At 33.7% G+C, this 17,312-nt stretch overlaps 2 protein-coding genes across 2 annotated transcripts; both read right to left on the minus strand.

The window, feature by feature from the left end:
• Nucleotides 1-1,902: 1,902 nt before the first annotated feature.
• Nucleotides 1,903-3,612, minus strand: LOC104215819 (uncharacterized). The gene is made up of 2 exons (XM_009765721.2): nt 3,443-3,612; nt 1,903-2,321 (listed from the first exon to the last, which is right to left on the minus strand). Exons 1-2 carry the CDS (start codon nt 3,550-3,552, stop codon nt 2,105-2,107), a joined length of 327 nt encoding a protein of 108 aa, XP_009764023.1. The 5' UTR covers nt 3,553-3,612; the 3' UTR covers nt 1,903-2,104.
• A 7,811-nt stretch (nt 3,613-11,423) lies between these two features.
• On the minus strand, nt 11,424-17,061 carry LOC104215818 (uncharacterized). The gene is made up of 8 exons (XM_009765720.2): nt 16,369-17,061; nt 15,284-15,496; nt 14,995-15,195; nt 14,156-14,263; nt 13,921-14,058; nt 13,577-13,828; nt 12,954-13,274; nt 11,424-11,908 (listed from the first exon to the last, which is right to left on the minus strand). Exons 1-8 carry the CDS (start codon nt 16,912-16,914, stop codon nt 11,741-11,743), a joined length of 1,947 nt encoding a protein of 648 aa, XP_009764022.1. The 5' UTR covers nt 16,915-17,061; the 3' UTR covers nt 11,424-11,740.
• Nucleotides 17,062-17,312: the final 251 nt, after the last annotated feature.

The raw sequence follows: 17,312 nt of genomic DNA on the forward strand, positions 1-17,312 counted from the left end.
ATCCGTAAATCTTGTACATTACACGTTGTGCGTTTCTATTCTCTGTTTGATGTAGTTATAAAAAAAAACTTCATGACCTGCATATAAAAATCTAATGAAATATGTGATATTTTAAATTATTAATTATAGGTCAGCTAAGTTGTAACATACCGGAGGAGAATGATTCGCTGTCTTTTTTTTTTTTTTTTTAATTTTTGGTTATAGGCTAATATTAGTTTATATGGAATAAATCAAAATCTCATATATTTACGAAAAAAAAAAAAAAAAATATCTAGATCTCATACAAATTGGAGAACGAAATATATGAACCATGTATACTCTCTCCAAGTATAGTGGCAGAGAGTAGCAGTCCATTAAGTCCAAATAGAATTGTACCCAATATCAACTTTGTAGGGATGTCGTATCTATAGTTTAAATTAGAAAGGAATTTAATTCTTCGATAATATACAATTATATTCTTAAATTATATAAATATTTAAGGGCATAAAAATCAATCAATATTCCAGGGATAATTTAGTCGTTCAACATTTAGCATAAAATATTCGTGCTTTTATAGTAATATAGATAGATATAGATTTAAAAAACAATAATATGGATCATAGGTCATAAATCATAATATTCTTTCTCATCTTTAATGTTGTTTTTTTTGTATTGCTCACTCTTTAGAGATATTATTGGGTATGTGTCAAATCCTTCAAAAGTAGTATATTTTTGAAAAATTCAATACAACAACAACAACAACAACAACAACAACAACAACACAGTATAATCCCACTTAGTGGGGTCTGGGAGGGTAGTGTGTACGCAGACCTTACCCCTACCCTGGGGTAGAGAGGCTGTTTCCAAATAGACCCTCGGCATCCTTCCCTCCAAGAACTTCCCACCTTACTCTTGGGTAGACTCGAACTCACAACCTCTTGGTTGGAAGTGGAGTTGCTTACCATCAGAACAACCCCTCTTGTCGAACTCGAACTCACTCGTATTGAAAAATTCAATACGAGTGTTATATTATAAAGCAAATTTCTCTATAATAGCCTGTTTCAAATATTTTTGGATGTTATAATGAAGTGCTGTTATTGAGAATATATATTATAACATGGAAATTAGTTCCGAAAAAAGCTTGACTTTTATAATAAAATATTATTACATAGGAATATTATAAAGAGATCTGCAGTTTTTTGAAAAGTCCGAACAACATAGAGGTTTTTTCTCCTATTCTAAAACAAACTAGGAAGAAACATTAAATTCCACATTAGTACATTTATTAAGCTAGCAGATAACAATTCCAACCAGAAACATTTATGGGTTGTGCAGAAAATTCATCACTGCTGACTCAAAAGTTGATATGTTTTCATAATATAAAAATATGATGAGTTGACCAGTCAAAGGAACATTTAAAGCTTTTTAGAAAGGAAGATACTTTTATACTAAATGTAGGTGACTTTGAAAGAGACATGCATTGACTAAATTGCTTTTCTCTAATTTCTTTGACTAACATTTTTAAACATAAACATTAAATAATTACCAAAGAATCAAAAACAAGAAAAATCCAAGAGAGAAACAACACTAGATATTAATCAACACAATTAAAAAAAAAGGAGTTACTAACATGATACAGAAATATCTAGCAACAACCAATCATGCACTTTAATTTACGCGGCACAAATCCGGATTAGTAGAAACTCCACTATGAGTATCGAATATAAAATAAGAAGTCAAAAAAATAAATCAATTATTACCAAATAACTATGTCTATGGATCTTAGATCGTAGATCCAACTGAATTCAATATTTTCGACATGAATTCACTAAATTCTTGAAACGTAGATTATACATGACAAGATTCACTATAATTTTAACAAATATTAAATTATGACCGGCATAACTCCAAAAGTACAATGTGTTTTGAGTGCTAAAAAACCTTAAAAATTGAATTTCAAATTCTGAATATGTCTCTAGTAATATTCATACTTGATGGAAAAAGAATTACAAAATATGAGTAATTAATCTCTATATCAAGAAAATTAATAAAAATTAATTGTTACAATCATGAGTTGTTGTTGTTGATATCATAAACATTGATTAAAACAGTAATATCATTAGGTTTAAGATGAATCAAACTTATAGTGTTTATCAACAGCAACTGATACATCCCAAGTGCAACTCAATCCTTTTGGAATAATCACAAGATCACCAGCTCCAAATTCCACTGTTTCATCACTTGAGTTGTTCTTTGGATATACTTTCACTTTCCCTCTCAATAGATAACATGTCTCTTCTGCATCAAATTTTAATTGGTATTTCCCTGGTGAACAACCCCATCTGTAATTTAAAAGTAAAAAAAAAATGTCCAGATATTAATTATAAAACATAAATATATAATACAACAATGAAATATTCTGTATTACGATAATTTATAGTAAATTGACTAGTTTTACGTTGATTGTTAGCCTACTGCAACCCTCCTATTTCATCTTAACTAAGGAGAGCTCCGTAGCTGGGCTAGTCAATGGCTAGAGGGTGACCGACCTACCGGACCGGAGGCGGCCGGAAATGTTATATAAAAAGGAACAAGAAAGTCCTATCCTAAAGGAGAAGAAGAAGGAGTAGGAGCTAGCTCTAGGGGCGAACAACAACGATATATTAATTCTATATTACTAGAATTTATCATAAATTAACTAGTTTTATGTTGAATGTTAGCCTACTGCAACCCTCCTATTGTTAGCCATAGCTGGGCTAGTCAATGGCTAAAGGGCGATCGACCTACCAAATTGCAATATTACTAGAATTTATCATAAATTAACTAGTTTTATGTTGACGGTTAGCCTACTGCAACCCTCCTATTGTTAGCCATAGCTGGGCTAGTCAATGGATCGACCTACCAAATTGCAGGCAGTCGAGAATGTTATGTAAAAAGACCAAGGAAGATTATAGGCTCAAAGAGGACGAGGAGGAGTAGGAGCTAGCTTAGGGGCAAAATCATAGGCAATTTAAGCAAGCTTACACAAATGGCAAAAACATATATATATATATATATATATATATATATATATATATATATATATATATATATATATATATATATATATATATATATATATAATACAACAATGATATATTCTATATTCTAGGGATTCATCATGAATTGACGAGTTTTAAGTTTGATTGTTAGCATATTACAACCCTCCACTTTCATCTAAACTAGGAGTCTGGTAATTTAAGCAAGCTCAAACATAAAGAAAAAACCAATATATAATAACCAAAAAAATAACAAGAAAATAAAAGTTTTTGTACTATTGACTAGTTATATGGACAATCCTCCTCCTTCATCTGAACTAGCTCGGAGCCAGTAATTTGAGCAAGCTTACACAGACGGAGAAGACGAATATATAATAAACAAAAGAAATTAAATAACAAAGAAAATCATAAGTTTCTGTACTTACTTAGGCCAAGATTTGATGCCTAATTCATTGAGTTGAGATTCTGAGGGATTTTTTTGAACAATTATCCTTAGGTTTGATGATGAAGAAGATTCTGTGGTAGAAGAGGCCATGAAAGAAAGAAAACTAAAGAGAAGAAAGGGATATTTATGTATACACCTGATAATTGATAATAATTCCAACCTTTTTGTATACTGAGTTTATTTTATTAGGGAAATAGGAGAATCTTTTTCTTTTTTTAACCGACGAATGGAGAAGAGTAGAAGAGCATAATAATAATAATAATAATAATAATAAGGTAGAAGGAAGAAAGAAAGAAAGAATAGTAAATGATTTATTATCCTTTAACTTTCTTGAATTCGAGTTTGAGAATAAAGTCGCTTTTATTAGGAAGCATTTTATCTTCGAAGTAAAAATTTTCGATGCGAATTCGAATTAGTCGAGCTCTAAATGGATACCAAACAATTAAAAGACCAAAATAATAGGCAAAATGGATTATTTTTCTGTTTTGAGACAACTAGGTTTTCATATGTTTGAACATATACTTTGACCTATCACATCTTATTATATCGTGGTCATAAAATAACTGTTATTATTATTATTATTGTGAGAAAAGTATAGAAGTATTATTTGCACATTTTTTTAATGTTAGATTAGCTAGTTATAGTGGTACAACTTGTAGGAATTGTTAGAAAAAAAATCAGTGCAATTGAATTCGTTATAGTATGTTATTTGTCTATTTTGCATGTTAGCATGTCAAGCTTGATATAGACAATTATCTGTCATTATATGTCTATTTAATCTAATATAAAAATTATTTATATTGTCAGAGCATATAATATAAGCTATTTTTTTCTCTTTTGATATTTTCATTCTTATTTAGAGTGGCTAGTGCATGAACCTCTAAGGGAAAACTTAAACTGAATTAACAAAAAGACCTTATTATAAAATATGTTTCATTTTCGTATCTATAATATTATTATTAGTTTCTTATATTGACAATGGATAAATTTTGTAACCTATAAGATCAAAGTAATCGATAACAATAAGTAATCTTTTGCAATAAGTATGATACGATAACCTTAAAAATAAGGTAATAACTTAATATAGCCGATTATATTACAATAATGACATAAAAATATTTATGTCAATGTATAAATAAATATAAATTTACTAATAGACGACCTTCCTCGAATGTTACTCCATATTGCAATACTGCCAGGGTTTTATTTATGGATACGTTTGAATTCTAAAATTTTAGTTTAAACTTTATATTTATCGTAATATAAAAATTATTTATTTAAAATATAATTTAAAAAATTTAAAATTCCAAACTTATACACTTTATATCATGAGTCCGGCTCTACTAAAAAATTATTAAAAAGGAATAAAAACTGATAAATTGTGGATAGGATTCTCCAGTCAAACTATTGACCAAAAAATTTAATCTTTGACCGACAGAGAAAAGTGGGAAGACAGTATTAGAAAATTGGGACGACTGTTTGACCAAAGGTATTGCTGTCTTGAATATGCTGACACATTATCCTCCAGCCTTTTTGTATTTTTGTTTTCTTCTGTAAATATTAATTGCTATGGATATTCATTCACTCGATACTAAAAAAAAAAAATAGTTAATAATTAAGGACCGTTGATAATTATAGAAGGGTAAGGCGGTCAAGCTATCCGCGGCTGTCTAGTCCGATCGTTTAGCCACTTTTTTTTAGAGACGAAAATATAAATAGAAAATATCTCGTGGGAAAACCTCACGAGCTGGTGGTCGGCGTAACAATAATAACATTGGTCGATATGCTACGCATGTTTACTAAAATTATCATAGATTATTATTCCTTCTCCATCGAATACACTGAGAAAAGTAGTTGTGATGAATAAACGACATATTTTGTGTATTTAATTCTGTTCAGGGGCAGATGCACGCTTAACGAAGCAGTGTCACGCGACACCGATTTGTCGCCATGACACCACTTCGTCAGATTTTTTATTAAATATATGTATTAATACTGTGAGAAAAAGGATAAGTAGTCAAAAATGACACCACTTGACATAAATTGTCTCATAGTGTGTTAATTATGTGTTTGATTTTGCTCAAAGAGGTAGAGGTTTGAACCTCAACTAGCACATTTTTTTGCAATTATTTGAGAGAGCCTCTATGGTTAAAATTTGTGATGAAGTAGAATTGAACTCAAGACCTTTTCTAACATAAGACTTAACAAATCAATAGGCTAAGAATAGTTCTTGTATAGAAGTGTTGCACCCTATTTTGCACGAGTCTAAACAAGATTCAACTTATGATTTTTCTTGTTGATGACAAAAGAGAGCCGCTGCCTAATATTTAAAGATATACTAGGGTATCTATTTATTTACTAAGGTCATTTCTTTATTAGTCTGCTAACTAGTGAGATTTTGGGTAAAGGTTCTTGTTCTTCTAAAGGGAAGGTGTTAGGCGCCCCTTACTCTACTTAATTAGTGTTAGGGGATATAGCATACTCTATATCTAATATAGAACCTGATATTTTGCAAAGAGGATATGTAGTATTAAAAGGATATAAGTTTATAAAAGAGTCTTGAAGATAATGGTTGAGTGTATATATATATATATAATTGAAAGAGTTTAGAGTATGTACATGATGCTTGTTTTATAAAACTTGTGAGATGGGGGCTAAGTTATAAAATATTTTTGCATTAAATACATTAGTAGAGATTTACATTAAGGGCAAGCAAATGGTACCTTTTGTGCGCATCTGAACTTCATTGAGAGAGTGAGAGAATTCTTCTAATGTATTGAAGTCCTTAAATTACGTTCAAATTTTATTTGAGTGTGCGGATTATCTTTCTCGATTTTGTGGTGAGGGCACATGTTTCATGATGGATAGGCGACTTTATTAAACTTTTCAGTCAGAGTATGTAAGTTGGCCTGAAAGTAATTATCGTAAGGAGTCAGTTTTTGAGGTTGAGATGTCCCGAATGTGCTATTTGATAGGTTTGAATTGTTCAATAGCGTACTTGCCATGTTATTAACATGGAGAAGGAAGTCCGAGAATGCATATGCAAGGGGTAACAATTGATAAGAGAGAGATACAACCCATTATTTATAGTAAATAAAAATTAATGCACTTCGTAGTTCTATTAAATAAAATATTAGTACATCCCATGAGAGATTCTCAAATATTTTTATACATTTTTTGAAGAAAATTCAATATAATATCTTAAAAGTATATATAAAAATTATATATTTATATATCGGCTTGATTCAGGTTTTTTTACTTAAGCAGAGTCACCCAAGTGTAAAAAATTAAAAAATTGTGTTCTTCCATAAGTATTTTTGTCTTTTCTTTTTTATACATTAGTGCAAGTAAATTTTCTTTTTGTATTTTATATGGGGGAAAAATTCATATTATCTCTCGTGACACTTGTATATCTTATTTGCAATTTTATTCCAAACAAATTTCTTTGGCATTCATCATCCTTTAAATAGTCTAATACATAAATGAAACGTCAAATTAAAGTGATAAATTTTTGCGCAAGTTTATTATATCCTGTAGACATTCAAATTAAATAATCCACTATATATGTCAATTTAAATGATCAATTTGTTTGAAATTTTAAAAGATGGGGACAACTTATATTAGAGTCCAAAAACCATTGCCCTTTGTACAATCAGAGGCCGATACACCTTGCGGCAAGCGGGGTTACATGACACCGCTTAATCGAAATTTATATATATATATATATATATATATAAAACTGACACTACTTTTATTATAGTAATTTATTCAGTCATTAATTTTTTAAAATTTTAACATCGTTTATTAAAATACTGTAAAAACAAATATGTCGCAGCTACAAAGGAGGCCAATGATCATCTTCTCTTGGTATCACCACCACTAACGTGATGAGATGGTTAGAATTTTTTTATTTTGAATTAGAAATTTTGGGTTCAAGTTTAAGAAATAAAAAACAATGATTATGGTTATTAGATCAATAGATAGTATAGGAGAAAAAAGTAGAGTGTTCACTGAATTTTGCATCTAAAACAATTCATACTTCTATACTGTGTTTGAATCCACCGACATACAACGTTTTGACAAGTACCAAAATTTTATATATTATATAATCAAAGACTCGAATCTTAAAGTTAATTATTTTATTTTGTGATAGAAAAATCAATTTATTTGAATTTTAAATTTAAAATTTGAATAAACAGTTATGTATGTTATGAAAGGGTCTGTCGAGTTATGTTTATTTGTGAAACAAGACATCTTTTCTAAAAAGGTTTATTGGTTGTCTATAAATACACAAGAATTTCCAACGATGTGGTATAGAAAATCAGGGGGAAGTACACGGTTAGCCACTAATAACACATGTATTTACTTTTAAGCCACCGTTTTAAAATGTCTTTAGTCTTTAGCCACTGCTTTAATAAACTTTACCTGCCGGGACAAAAACACCCTTCTGCTCATAAAAGTTCAGGACCAAGTGTCCTTAACTTTTGAACTTGAAACTCGATGTTCAGGACCACCTGCCCTTAAGTTCTGTGCTTGTAACTCTAAGTTAAGGACTACTTGTCCTTAACTTTTGAACTTGTAAGTCTAAGTTGAGGACCTATTGTCCTTAACTTTTGAGCTTGTTAGTCTAAGTTCAGGACCAAGTGTCCTTAACTTTTGAACTTGTAACTTTAAGTTCAGGACTAAGTGTCCTTAACTTTTGAACTTGTTAGTCTAAGTTCAAGATTCATAACGCACGATTTTGCTCAATTGAACAAAATTAATCACAAAGGCCAAGAATTTTGCAATTATTACATATGAACCAACAGAAAATAAAAGTCAAAACAAAGAACTAAAAAATGTAAGAATTGTTTTTCTCACTGTGCATGCGCAAATTTTCTCGGAAAAGAGAGGAAAAAGGAGGGCAGAGAATTTCAGATAGTGAGGAAAGTGATTGGAGCTTTGTAATTCTCGACTTCAGAATCTGATTCAGCAATACTTAGCCCTTAAGTTTGTCAAAACGATGTGTCTGTAGTTTTTCTCCCCAACATGAAAGAGATAGAAGAAAGGGTAACACAGTCTTTTCATATTAATTTTAATAAACTAGTGGCTATTATTGCTAAGCATTGAAAATGCTGGATAAAAAGTAAATACCACTTTAAAAAGTGGCTACCCCACACAATTTTTACTAGAAAATCACAAATATTATTGTTGGCTTTGTTGTATCCTGAAAACAATCATGTTGTATTTCCTTAAATTAGTATACAAACAATAACTCTTTAAGGACAGTCAATTTCCACGCCTCCAAGCAATTAGTAGAAAAATCGAAAAAAAATCCTCTGATCTGTGGATAGCTAAGGAAAGCAGAAGATATCACGTACAATAAATGTGCGTCAAGACAAAGTGTTCTATAATTCCTCGTTTTGCATGAATTTGGTAGTTGCTACAGGTCCACTTTAGCATTATAATAATTGAGGAACAGATAAATTGATGTAGTATATATTTTTTTTTTCACCCGGTATTTTGTATTCGTATTGGAGTCCGACTATATTCGGATTCGCGCAGCGTAGGGCCCATTCGGAAAGAAGCGTTTCCTACTAAGGATTTTTCCATACTCAGGGCTCGAACTCGAGACATCTGGTTAAGGGAAAAGCAGTCACATCTACTGCACCACATCCTTTGGTGGTATTGATGTATATATTTTATCTTCACCGGAAAGCTATAAATGAGTGCACAATTTCCCCCGAATGGGACCCTACACGACGCGAATCCGGATATAATCGGGTTCTAATACGGATACCGAACATCGGGTGGGAAATCAAAAAAAAAGTGCACAATTTTAACTTAACTAATCCCATAAATCACTATATCTAGTCAAACTTACTTTACCCCTTTAATCTTTATCGGTTGGAAAACAACACCCCTTCATGTTTTGTATAGGAAAGTGAACCCCCTTAATAGCTTTCTGGTGAAATAAACTTTTTTAATAAAATCTTTTTTTTTTTCAGTAGATCATTTTTAGAATAATCAAGTTTTTTTATTATATCCAAAAGCTCAAGATATGACAAACAATTAGGATCTATATAATTTATGGAGTTTTCCTTTAGCCTTCTTCCTGCATAGTTTAAGATATAATGTAATGTAAAAACACATTCATAATAAATTTTCAAATGTGATATTATCAACTATAATTCCTATTTAATAAAGATATTTTCTTTTCTTTTTGGTCGAAATAAGTAAAGTCTAATAATAAAAATATTTTCAAAATAAGTAAAGTTTAATAATGGTTTTAGTATAATAATTTTAATATACAAAGAAAAAACATAATAAATTAATACTCATAGCAACAATTCTTGCATCTAATATATATGTCAAAGAATTGACTATTTAGCGTATCTTTTTCTCTTCAAATTGAAATGCTAAAGCATCGATGGCGAATGTGCGTTCAGCATAATTCTTGAATTTTATATGCAACATTATTTTCTTTATTGCAAAAAATTTGATAATAGCCTCAATATAATAGAAAAATATCTTAAATTTTACAAGCAAGAAAGACGAAATTCAAGTATTGGTTTGGATGAAAAATATTTTACTTCACCTTTGAAAGGATAGAGAGAGAAAAAAAAATTTATCTTAAAAAGAAATATTGCATAAGGGGGTTTACTTTCCCATTCAAAATGTGAGGGGGTATTGTTTTCCAACCCCTAAAGGTTAAGGGGGTACAGTGGATTTTACTCACTTTTTTTTTTCAATTTTTGTATAAATAAACACGCATACATGTAATTCTGCATTAGTAGTATTTTCCCAATCATTACGTTATCGGAAACAACCTCTATACCCTTCCAAGGGTAGGGGTAGGGGTAGGGCTGCATACATCTTACCTCCCTAGACCCTACTTGTGGGAAATTACTGGGTTTGTTGTTGTTGTACTACGTTAATGGAAAGGGGCAAGAGCATAGATAGCCATTTTCAGCGATGCTATTTAGGGATTAGTCAGTATTTATTTTGTTCTAAAATTTTAAATAAAAATCTTAACTTCATGACATCTCAGGACAATTTTTGTCCTAAAAAATTAAACTGAAAAACTGAAATTCAAGACGCACTTACTAATTCCTAAATAGCAGCACTTTGGAGTGGCTACCTGGTGTTATTTCTAATTAATGGAATGGGGATAAACGTTTTATTATGCAAGTTGAGTTGATAATGTTATTAATATATTATATTATGGATGTTCATTTAGTACTCTGTTGTAAATAAGCTTCCTGAAGAAGCTTATTCATATGGGACTCTACTATAAATATGTTTATCTATTTAGTACTATATTGGAAATAAGGCTCCTGAAGAAGCTTATCACTTCGATACTCCATTATGGATAAACATTACCCCGGTAGAAGATTATCTATACATGGTGCAATAAGCTTATCCTTTCGATATTTCGTTACAGATAAACCTTATCCCCTAGAAGATTATCTATACCTGGTACAATAAGCTTATCAATTCGGTACTCCGTTATGAATAACTACTACCCCGGTAGAAGATTATCTATATGTGGTACAGTAACAGCTTACACAGCATCTTCCTTTCTCCCACAAAATAGAGGAGATTTCAGTCCATTATGTATATCAGTTTGAAGTTTAATATATCAGTTTCTTTCTATATTTGTCTTTACTTCACTGTCTTTATTTTATAACAGATAGTTTTTTTTAGATCTTTGTGTAGCCATAATTATTTAGCGTGGTGAAATTACTACGAGTTTGAGGAGTACGAGCTTTTAAAACAGTTTGAAGGATTATCTTTAACACAGAACAAGTCACTAGTAAACATTTGAAGATATCTAATAAACTTCAAATAAAAGTAGATTCGGGTATTAGAGTTGAGTGGACAAGCGATGGGAGAATGGGTGGAAGAATAAAAGACGAAAGCAAGAGTTCTAGCATCTCACGATTGCTTACTACAAAGGGCCAAACTTGGTAGAAACAATCTTGAACAAAACAGAGTGAGATAAAACAGATTACAGATGAGGATTGTTCCCATACATTTTACAGCAAGCAGGCAGTCAAATCTATGCAGAAATGAGTTACTACCGGAATTGCAACAGCAAATCCAGAAAAGCATATGTATCTCCAACTAATTTCATGTTAGTTCGTCGAAAGCTATATCATAACATAGATTCTAGCTTTTTTTTATCTATGGAGAAATGATTCCCTCATTTGAGAACCCTCATACACGTTCTATTCCTCTCCACTAAAAAGAGTGCTTGAGAATCTCGAGAACTTGAACAAAATGCAGTACATGCAGATCACTTATCTTCTTCTTCGGCATCTGGCTCCGCAAAAAGTGGCTGAGGCTGTGTATCAGCATATGCTGGAGCAATAAATTTTGGATCTTTCGCAGCCGCATCAGCATGCTTCAAGATTGCTTCTCTAGGATCTTCCTCCATCCAAGTCTCCTTTATCAAGCCACCTTGCTGCAAAAATATGCAAAGTATTGGGTCAATTCAACCAGCATTAGCATGTACAAAGGAGAAGAAAAAAGAGACAGAGGACCAAGGAGCAACAACTGAAATATTAGACCATATAATTTTGTTTTATCTGGGAAGAGAGAGGAGAAATACAAAGATCTATTAATTCTATAGCAATATAACAAAGATCTATTATTTCTATAGCAATATAACATAAGGCACAAACAGGAAACTTTTTCCTTCTCAATTGAAAGGCAAACGAGAGAGAATTCTCAAAGAGTATCCATCTCCACTAGTTCAGGTAAAAACAGGATTTTGTTGAAGCAAAAACTTAAAACACAAATGAATGGTTTAAACATGCAGACACCACCTCTCTTAACTCTTTATCAAAAATCACATCTCTAACTACAGATGAATGTGAATAACATACACAAAAGTATGTTTCCACACGTCACCAGGGGCTATTGCCTATAATTTCCTTGACACGGCAGTCGCACTTTCAAGTTCATGGGGCTCTCTCTCCCTCTCTCCCTCTCTCTCCTCCTCTCTCTCTCTCCTTTTTGGGGAAATAAAGTTCATGGGGTTCTTAAGAGTTTACTGGAAGAGCATGCTAGTTGAGTTTGTCACAAAATATGCTGGCAAATGAGGCTGAAGTTAGCTGCTTATGTGATAACATGCTCGATTCCAAATAAGAAGCAATAAGAAATACAGGTACACTCTCTCCAAAATACAGAGTTGAAGGTAGTGGGTTGATTATGTATCTGAGATGAAGGGGAAAGAGTTACTGACAGATGGATAACTTAGGGATCAAAATACACGGGCTAGCATTGACTGTCAACAGTCATGAAAGCATATTGTAAAATAATAAAAACAATCGGATATCTGTTACTCCACTTCTTCTCTTCCAGAAACAAAATGTCTAGAATAGATAGAAAGGAAAATAAAACAAAGAAACAAAAGACCGATATTTTCCAACACAACAGATGCTGATTTTTTTCGTCCATTCAAACAAATTATAACTGATATACGACATTGTTAATAAGAATACTACCTTAAGAAGGTATTGAGTCAACAAGCTTCCCTTGGTTGAACCAACTCTACCACCAAAACCTGGCCCTGTTATTGGCTGCTCAGGTTTATGAGACTTCAGTGGATCCTTCAATGCTTTCTCTCGCTGACGCTTGCGGCTAGGTTGATCTCTAAATAAGGGTAATGCATGTGGATTATGAATAACTGGCTCTGCCTGGAAATCATCCACAGACTTTTTCCTGGGTGCACGAGCAACACAAACTAGTGCTCCTCTTTCACTCAGTGTTGGATCATATAAAATGTGTGTTCCACCTTCACGTTTATCTCCAACTGTCGCAAAGACCTGAGATGAAGGGAAATCTTTTAGACCAAAATCTCAATGTCCATGCATATGCTAAGATGGGAATAAAAAACAGAGAGTAGGGGAAGTTGGTGCACAGGAAAACAAGCTTCTAATACTACATGTGCCTATTCTTTCAGTCCTAAGATGAATATTTGTGTGGGAAGCAGGTTCAAGAAAACACATTACAGTGTGGTTATAAGAATATATTTCCCACTTCGTGATATTCAAGGCAGTTAACAACATGCATAGTAATCAATTGACACAATGAAATATTTTATAGATTAGGAGATATCAGAAAATACCTGATTCAGCCTAGGGTGCCAGGCACATTGCACAACACTGTAAGTGGGAGATATTCCAACTCTTGACACTAGCTCTAGCTTTCCTCGATTAAAAAAGCACAGCATTCCTCCAGTAGTCCCATCTTTTTCAACAGATGTCCCAGTTAAAAACAGTTGTTCATCAGGACTAAACGCAATGTTAGTTTGGGCATAATTATTTGGGAGATCATCAAATACTCGCAAGGGTTCTTTCATCTGGCGTAAATCCCAAACCTATGAGCCAAGTCAAGATTATTATAGATCAGAGAAGATGAATGCAGGTGTACAAACTAAAAAGCAGGCTCACTTTAGACTTTTACTAATACCTTTAAGGAACCATCAAAACTTCTTGACAAGAGTATCCGCCCATCACTTGAGAACTTGACTCCTGTAATATCATCTGAGTGGGCATTTGCTACATATATGTCTGGCCTGCTTCCCCATCCAGGCTTAAGATTCCATATCTTTAAGAGCAGCAGTTCATATGAGCAAGATGAATTGAGACAAACAAACAAAGAAATTTGATATAAGATCCTTTTACACTGTCTGTAGGGGAAATACCTGTATAGAACCATCTCCTACACCACCTGCAATTCTTTTTCCTTCCCGATCCCAAGCACATGTCGTTACAGGAACTCTCCCAGGCCGAGCAAGTTTTGGTTTAATAACCTACACAGAGAAGCCAGTCCCAATCAGGCTTCCGTTCAGAGCTGGAAACTGTTAATGTCAAGAACACAATTACAATAACAGCAACAAGGACATCGATGTTGTTTTGGTCAACATAGAGCAAGAAAGATCCCCTGGTCAGGCCCCAAAGGGGAAAAGTGGAGTCAAGAGGTGAAAATGACCCCAAAAGAGGAAGTTAAAAAGAAAGGTAAACATGGTGCCACATTCAAGCAGCAGTAAGGTAGTAGCTAGTGTTTGCAAGATGTGATCCTCAAATTATGGGTTATTCTCAATTTAATAGAAGTTGCCTCATTCTTGCTGTGGGCTGTAGACCATCCCCCATATTAACAGCTTTGTTAAGAGATTTTCTTTTCAAGCCTTACTAAGAGACTAAAAAATGGTGTATTTTGCATCATCCCGCTCAACAATTTATTTAACCTCTCTAAACCCAGTCCCTCTTTTTTCCCACGTATACGTAAAAAGGAGATTCCTCCATAAGAAAAAATGAATAAAAATATCTCAACAACAAAAGGAAATGACCAAATGCCTCCGATCAAAACATGTTGCTTTATTCTTCTACTCGGTATTGCAGTAGAGATAAGGATTTCACTATAGGTCACATTATCTGAAGAAGAGGAAAACTGGTCCTTCCTGCAGTCACTCAATAGCGCATGTTGTAGCAGTTTATAAACACCGTGCTATATGATATTATCTATTTACTGCAGAACACTTACCTGCTTTTGACTCTTAAAGTCATTGACATCCCATAGGCGCAACGAACCATCCTCTGACGATGTTAAAATTGTCTCCTTTGTTTTGGGGTGCCATTCTCCACATGTCAATCCAGATATATGACCTTTTGTATTCTTAAGATCACGTATATACATATCTCCTCTAACAAATTCCCCGAGTGTAAGTCCATCACGATCGTAGATCTGAAATACCAAAAGAGATAAATTAAGTTAAACCATACATACGCATAACCCCTATAAATGAGAGTACAGAACATGATTAGACTAGCACCTTAGCTTGGGCTGACCCAGTAACACATAAAAATCGGTCTGCGGTTGGACTCCAGCTCAAACTACGAACTTGATGCCCTTCAGATGGTTCCAGCTGTCTAAACGACTGTAAACGAGCATTCATTCCTTGAAAGTCATACATCCGAACAGTATAGTCATAGCTACCAGAAAGAACCCTTGATCCTGTGGGATCTACAGCAAGAGCAGCAACAACCTGTCAAAAGCATCAGAAGACATCTCTTTAGGAAGAAGAAGAAGGGAGGAAGAAGAGATGAAGATTTTCTAATTAAAAGCACAACTGCAATAGCTCCGGAGAAGACATCCCGCCTTAATTATCTCAATATTGTATGCAAAGACACCCTCACTTGATCAAGCACAACAATTCAGCTCGTAATAACCATAAAGTACGTTAACAGATTAACTAGATACTCCAAATTCAAACTGGAGTTTCTGTACAAGTTTAAACTCCCTTTAATATGTAGGGGCACATAACATATGCATTCAAGTAACTATAGGTAAAACACTAAATTCCACCAAGAAGAGGGTGAAAGCTTCAATTTTTGGCACCCAGGATGAAGTAGGCATCAACCTATTAGGTAGAAAACAAAACATCCTGCACCAAGCTCTGAAAATCCAATCTATATATCAATTAAACAACTATGTTCAAATCTAAAGCTAGTTGGGGTCGACTATATAAATCCTCTACACCCACTTCAAGGGCGGATATACAGTATAAGCTGTGGGTTCAGCCGAATCCAACAGCTCTGGTTCAGCCCCTTGTACACGTGTTAAGAAATTTGCCAAATATAAGCAAATGTTATGTTTCTAACCTAATAACTCAAATGGTAAATGGGTTAAGTAGCACCCCGAAACCATAAAGTTAAAATCCTAGATCCTCTTGTGATCCACTATCTCATCTCGACGAATCCAATTATTAGAGGATCCGTGTATTCTGACTAATTGTCCAGCTAAATATCAGAATCTTCCTCTATACCTACTTGGCGAAGATTATGTGAAGCTCGCTAAGAGCTGACAATGCATATACAAATAGCAGGAAGGAACAAAAAAAGGAAAGAAAAATTGTACCTTTGTATGGCCTTTCAATATAATTTCATTACTCAAAGGTATTCGATACTGATTTTGTTTTTCTTTTTCTTCTTCCATATCATCCTCCGAATCTGACCCCATCGAACCAAATGGCGGAAGGGCTGGTGGCCCAATCATCAGCTCATCCTCTTCTTCTACCGGCGGTCGTGGAGGCCCAATCATTTCACCATCCTCGTCTTCCTCAGTCTTCGCATCACCTGCAGACCGAGGCGGACCAATCATAGCGCCCTCCTCTTCCTTGACATCGCCCGAGCCCGATGGAGGACGGCCCGGCCCGATAATGTTCGAATTAGGTTTAGGGTTTTTTAGGGAATTAAGCCAGGATTTAGAGGAGGAAGAGAGAGAAGGGAAGGGTTTCGCCTCAATTTTCGACGAAGATGGTTCGTGTTTACCATCGGCGGCGGCGGTAGTCCGGCGAGTGGCGTTGTGAACGAGTTCGAGAGGGGCCTGAGATTTAGCTTGCTTGCCGAAAGATAATGGGAACTCTGCCCTAATTCCGTCGTAAATCTCTGCTTCGTCGGCCATGTTAATCTTCTAACGGTACTGAGTTTAGATTCGAAAAATTATTTGATTTGTAGTAAATTTATAGATTTGGGAATTGTCTGCCGCCATTGTTGCCGGAGAGGGAGATCGGGGCAGAGGGAAGTGGATCCAATCCGGGTTGTGCCGGGCCGACCCAAATAAAGGGTTGTGTTAGGCTCATTTGTTTATTGGGTAAAAGGTCAAATTTACCCCTTTACTTTGTGTTATACTATTCGGCCACATTACCCCTACTATTATATTATCGGGCAAATTAATCTATACCGTTAGCAAATTTTAAAATAGACACTTTTTCATATATATGCGAGTATAATTTATCTACAACTTAAATAAATATTTTTTGTAAAAAATTCGGTCAAAAATTATAATTTACATACTATTTG

This window comes from Nicotiana sylvestris, chromosome 2 (assembly GCF_000393655.2).
Source record: "Nicotiana sylvestris chromosome 2, ASM39365v2, whole genome shotgun sequence".
Taxonomy (NCBI): Eukaryota; Viridiplantae; Streptophyta; class Magnoliopsida; order Solanales; family Solanaceae; genus Nicotiana; species Nicotiana sylvestris.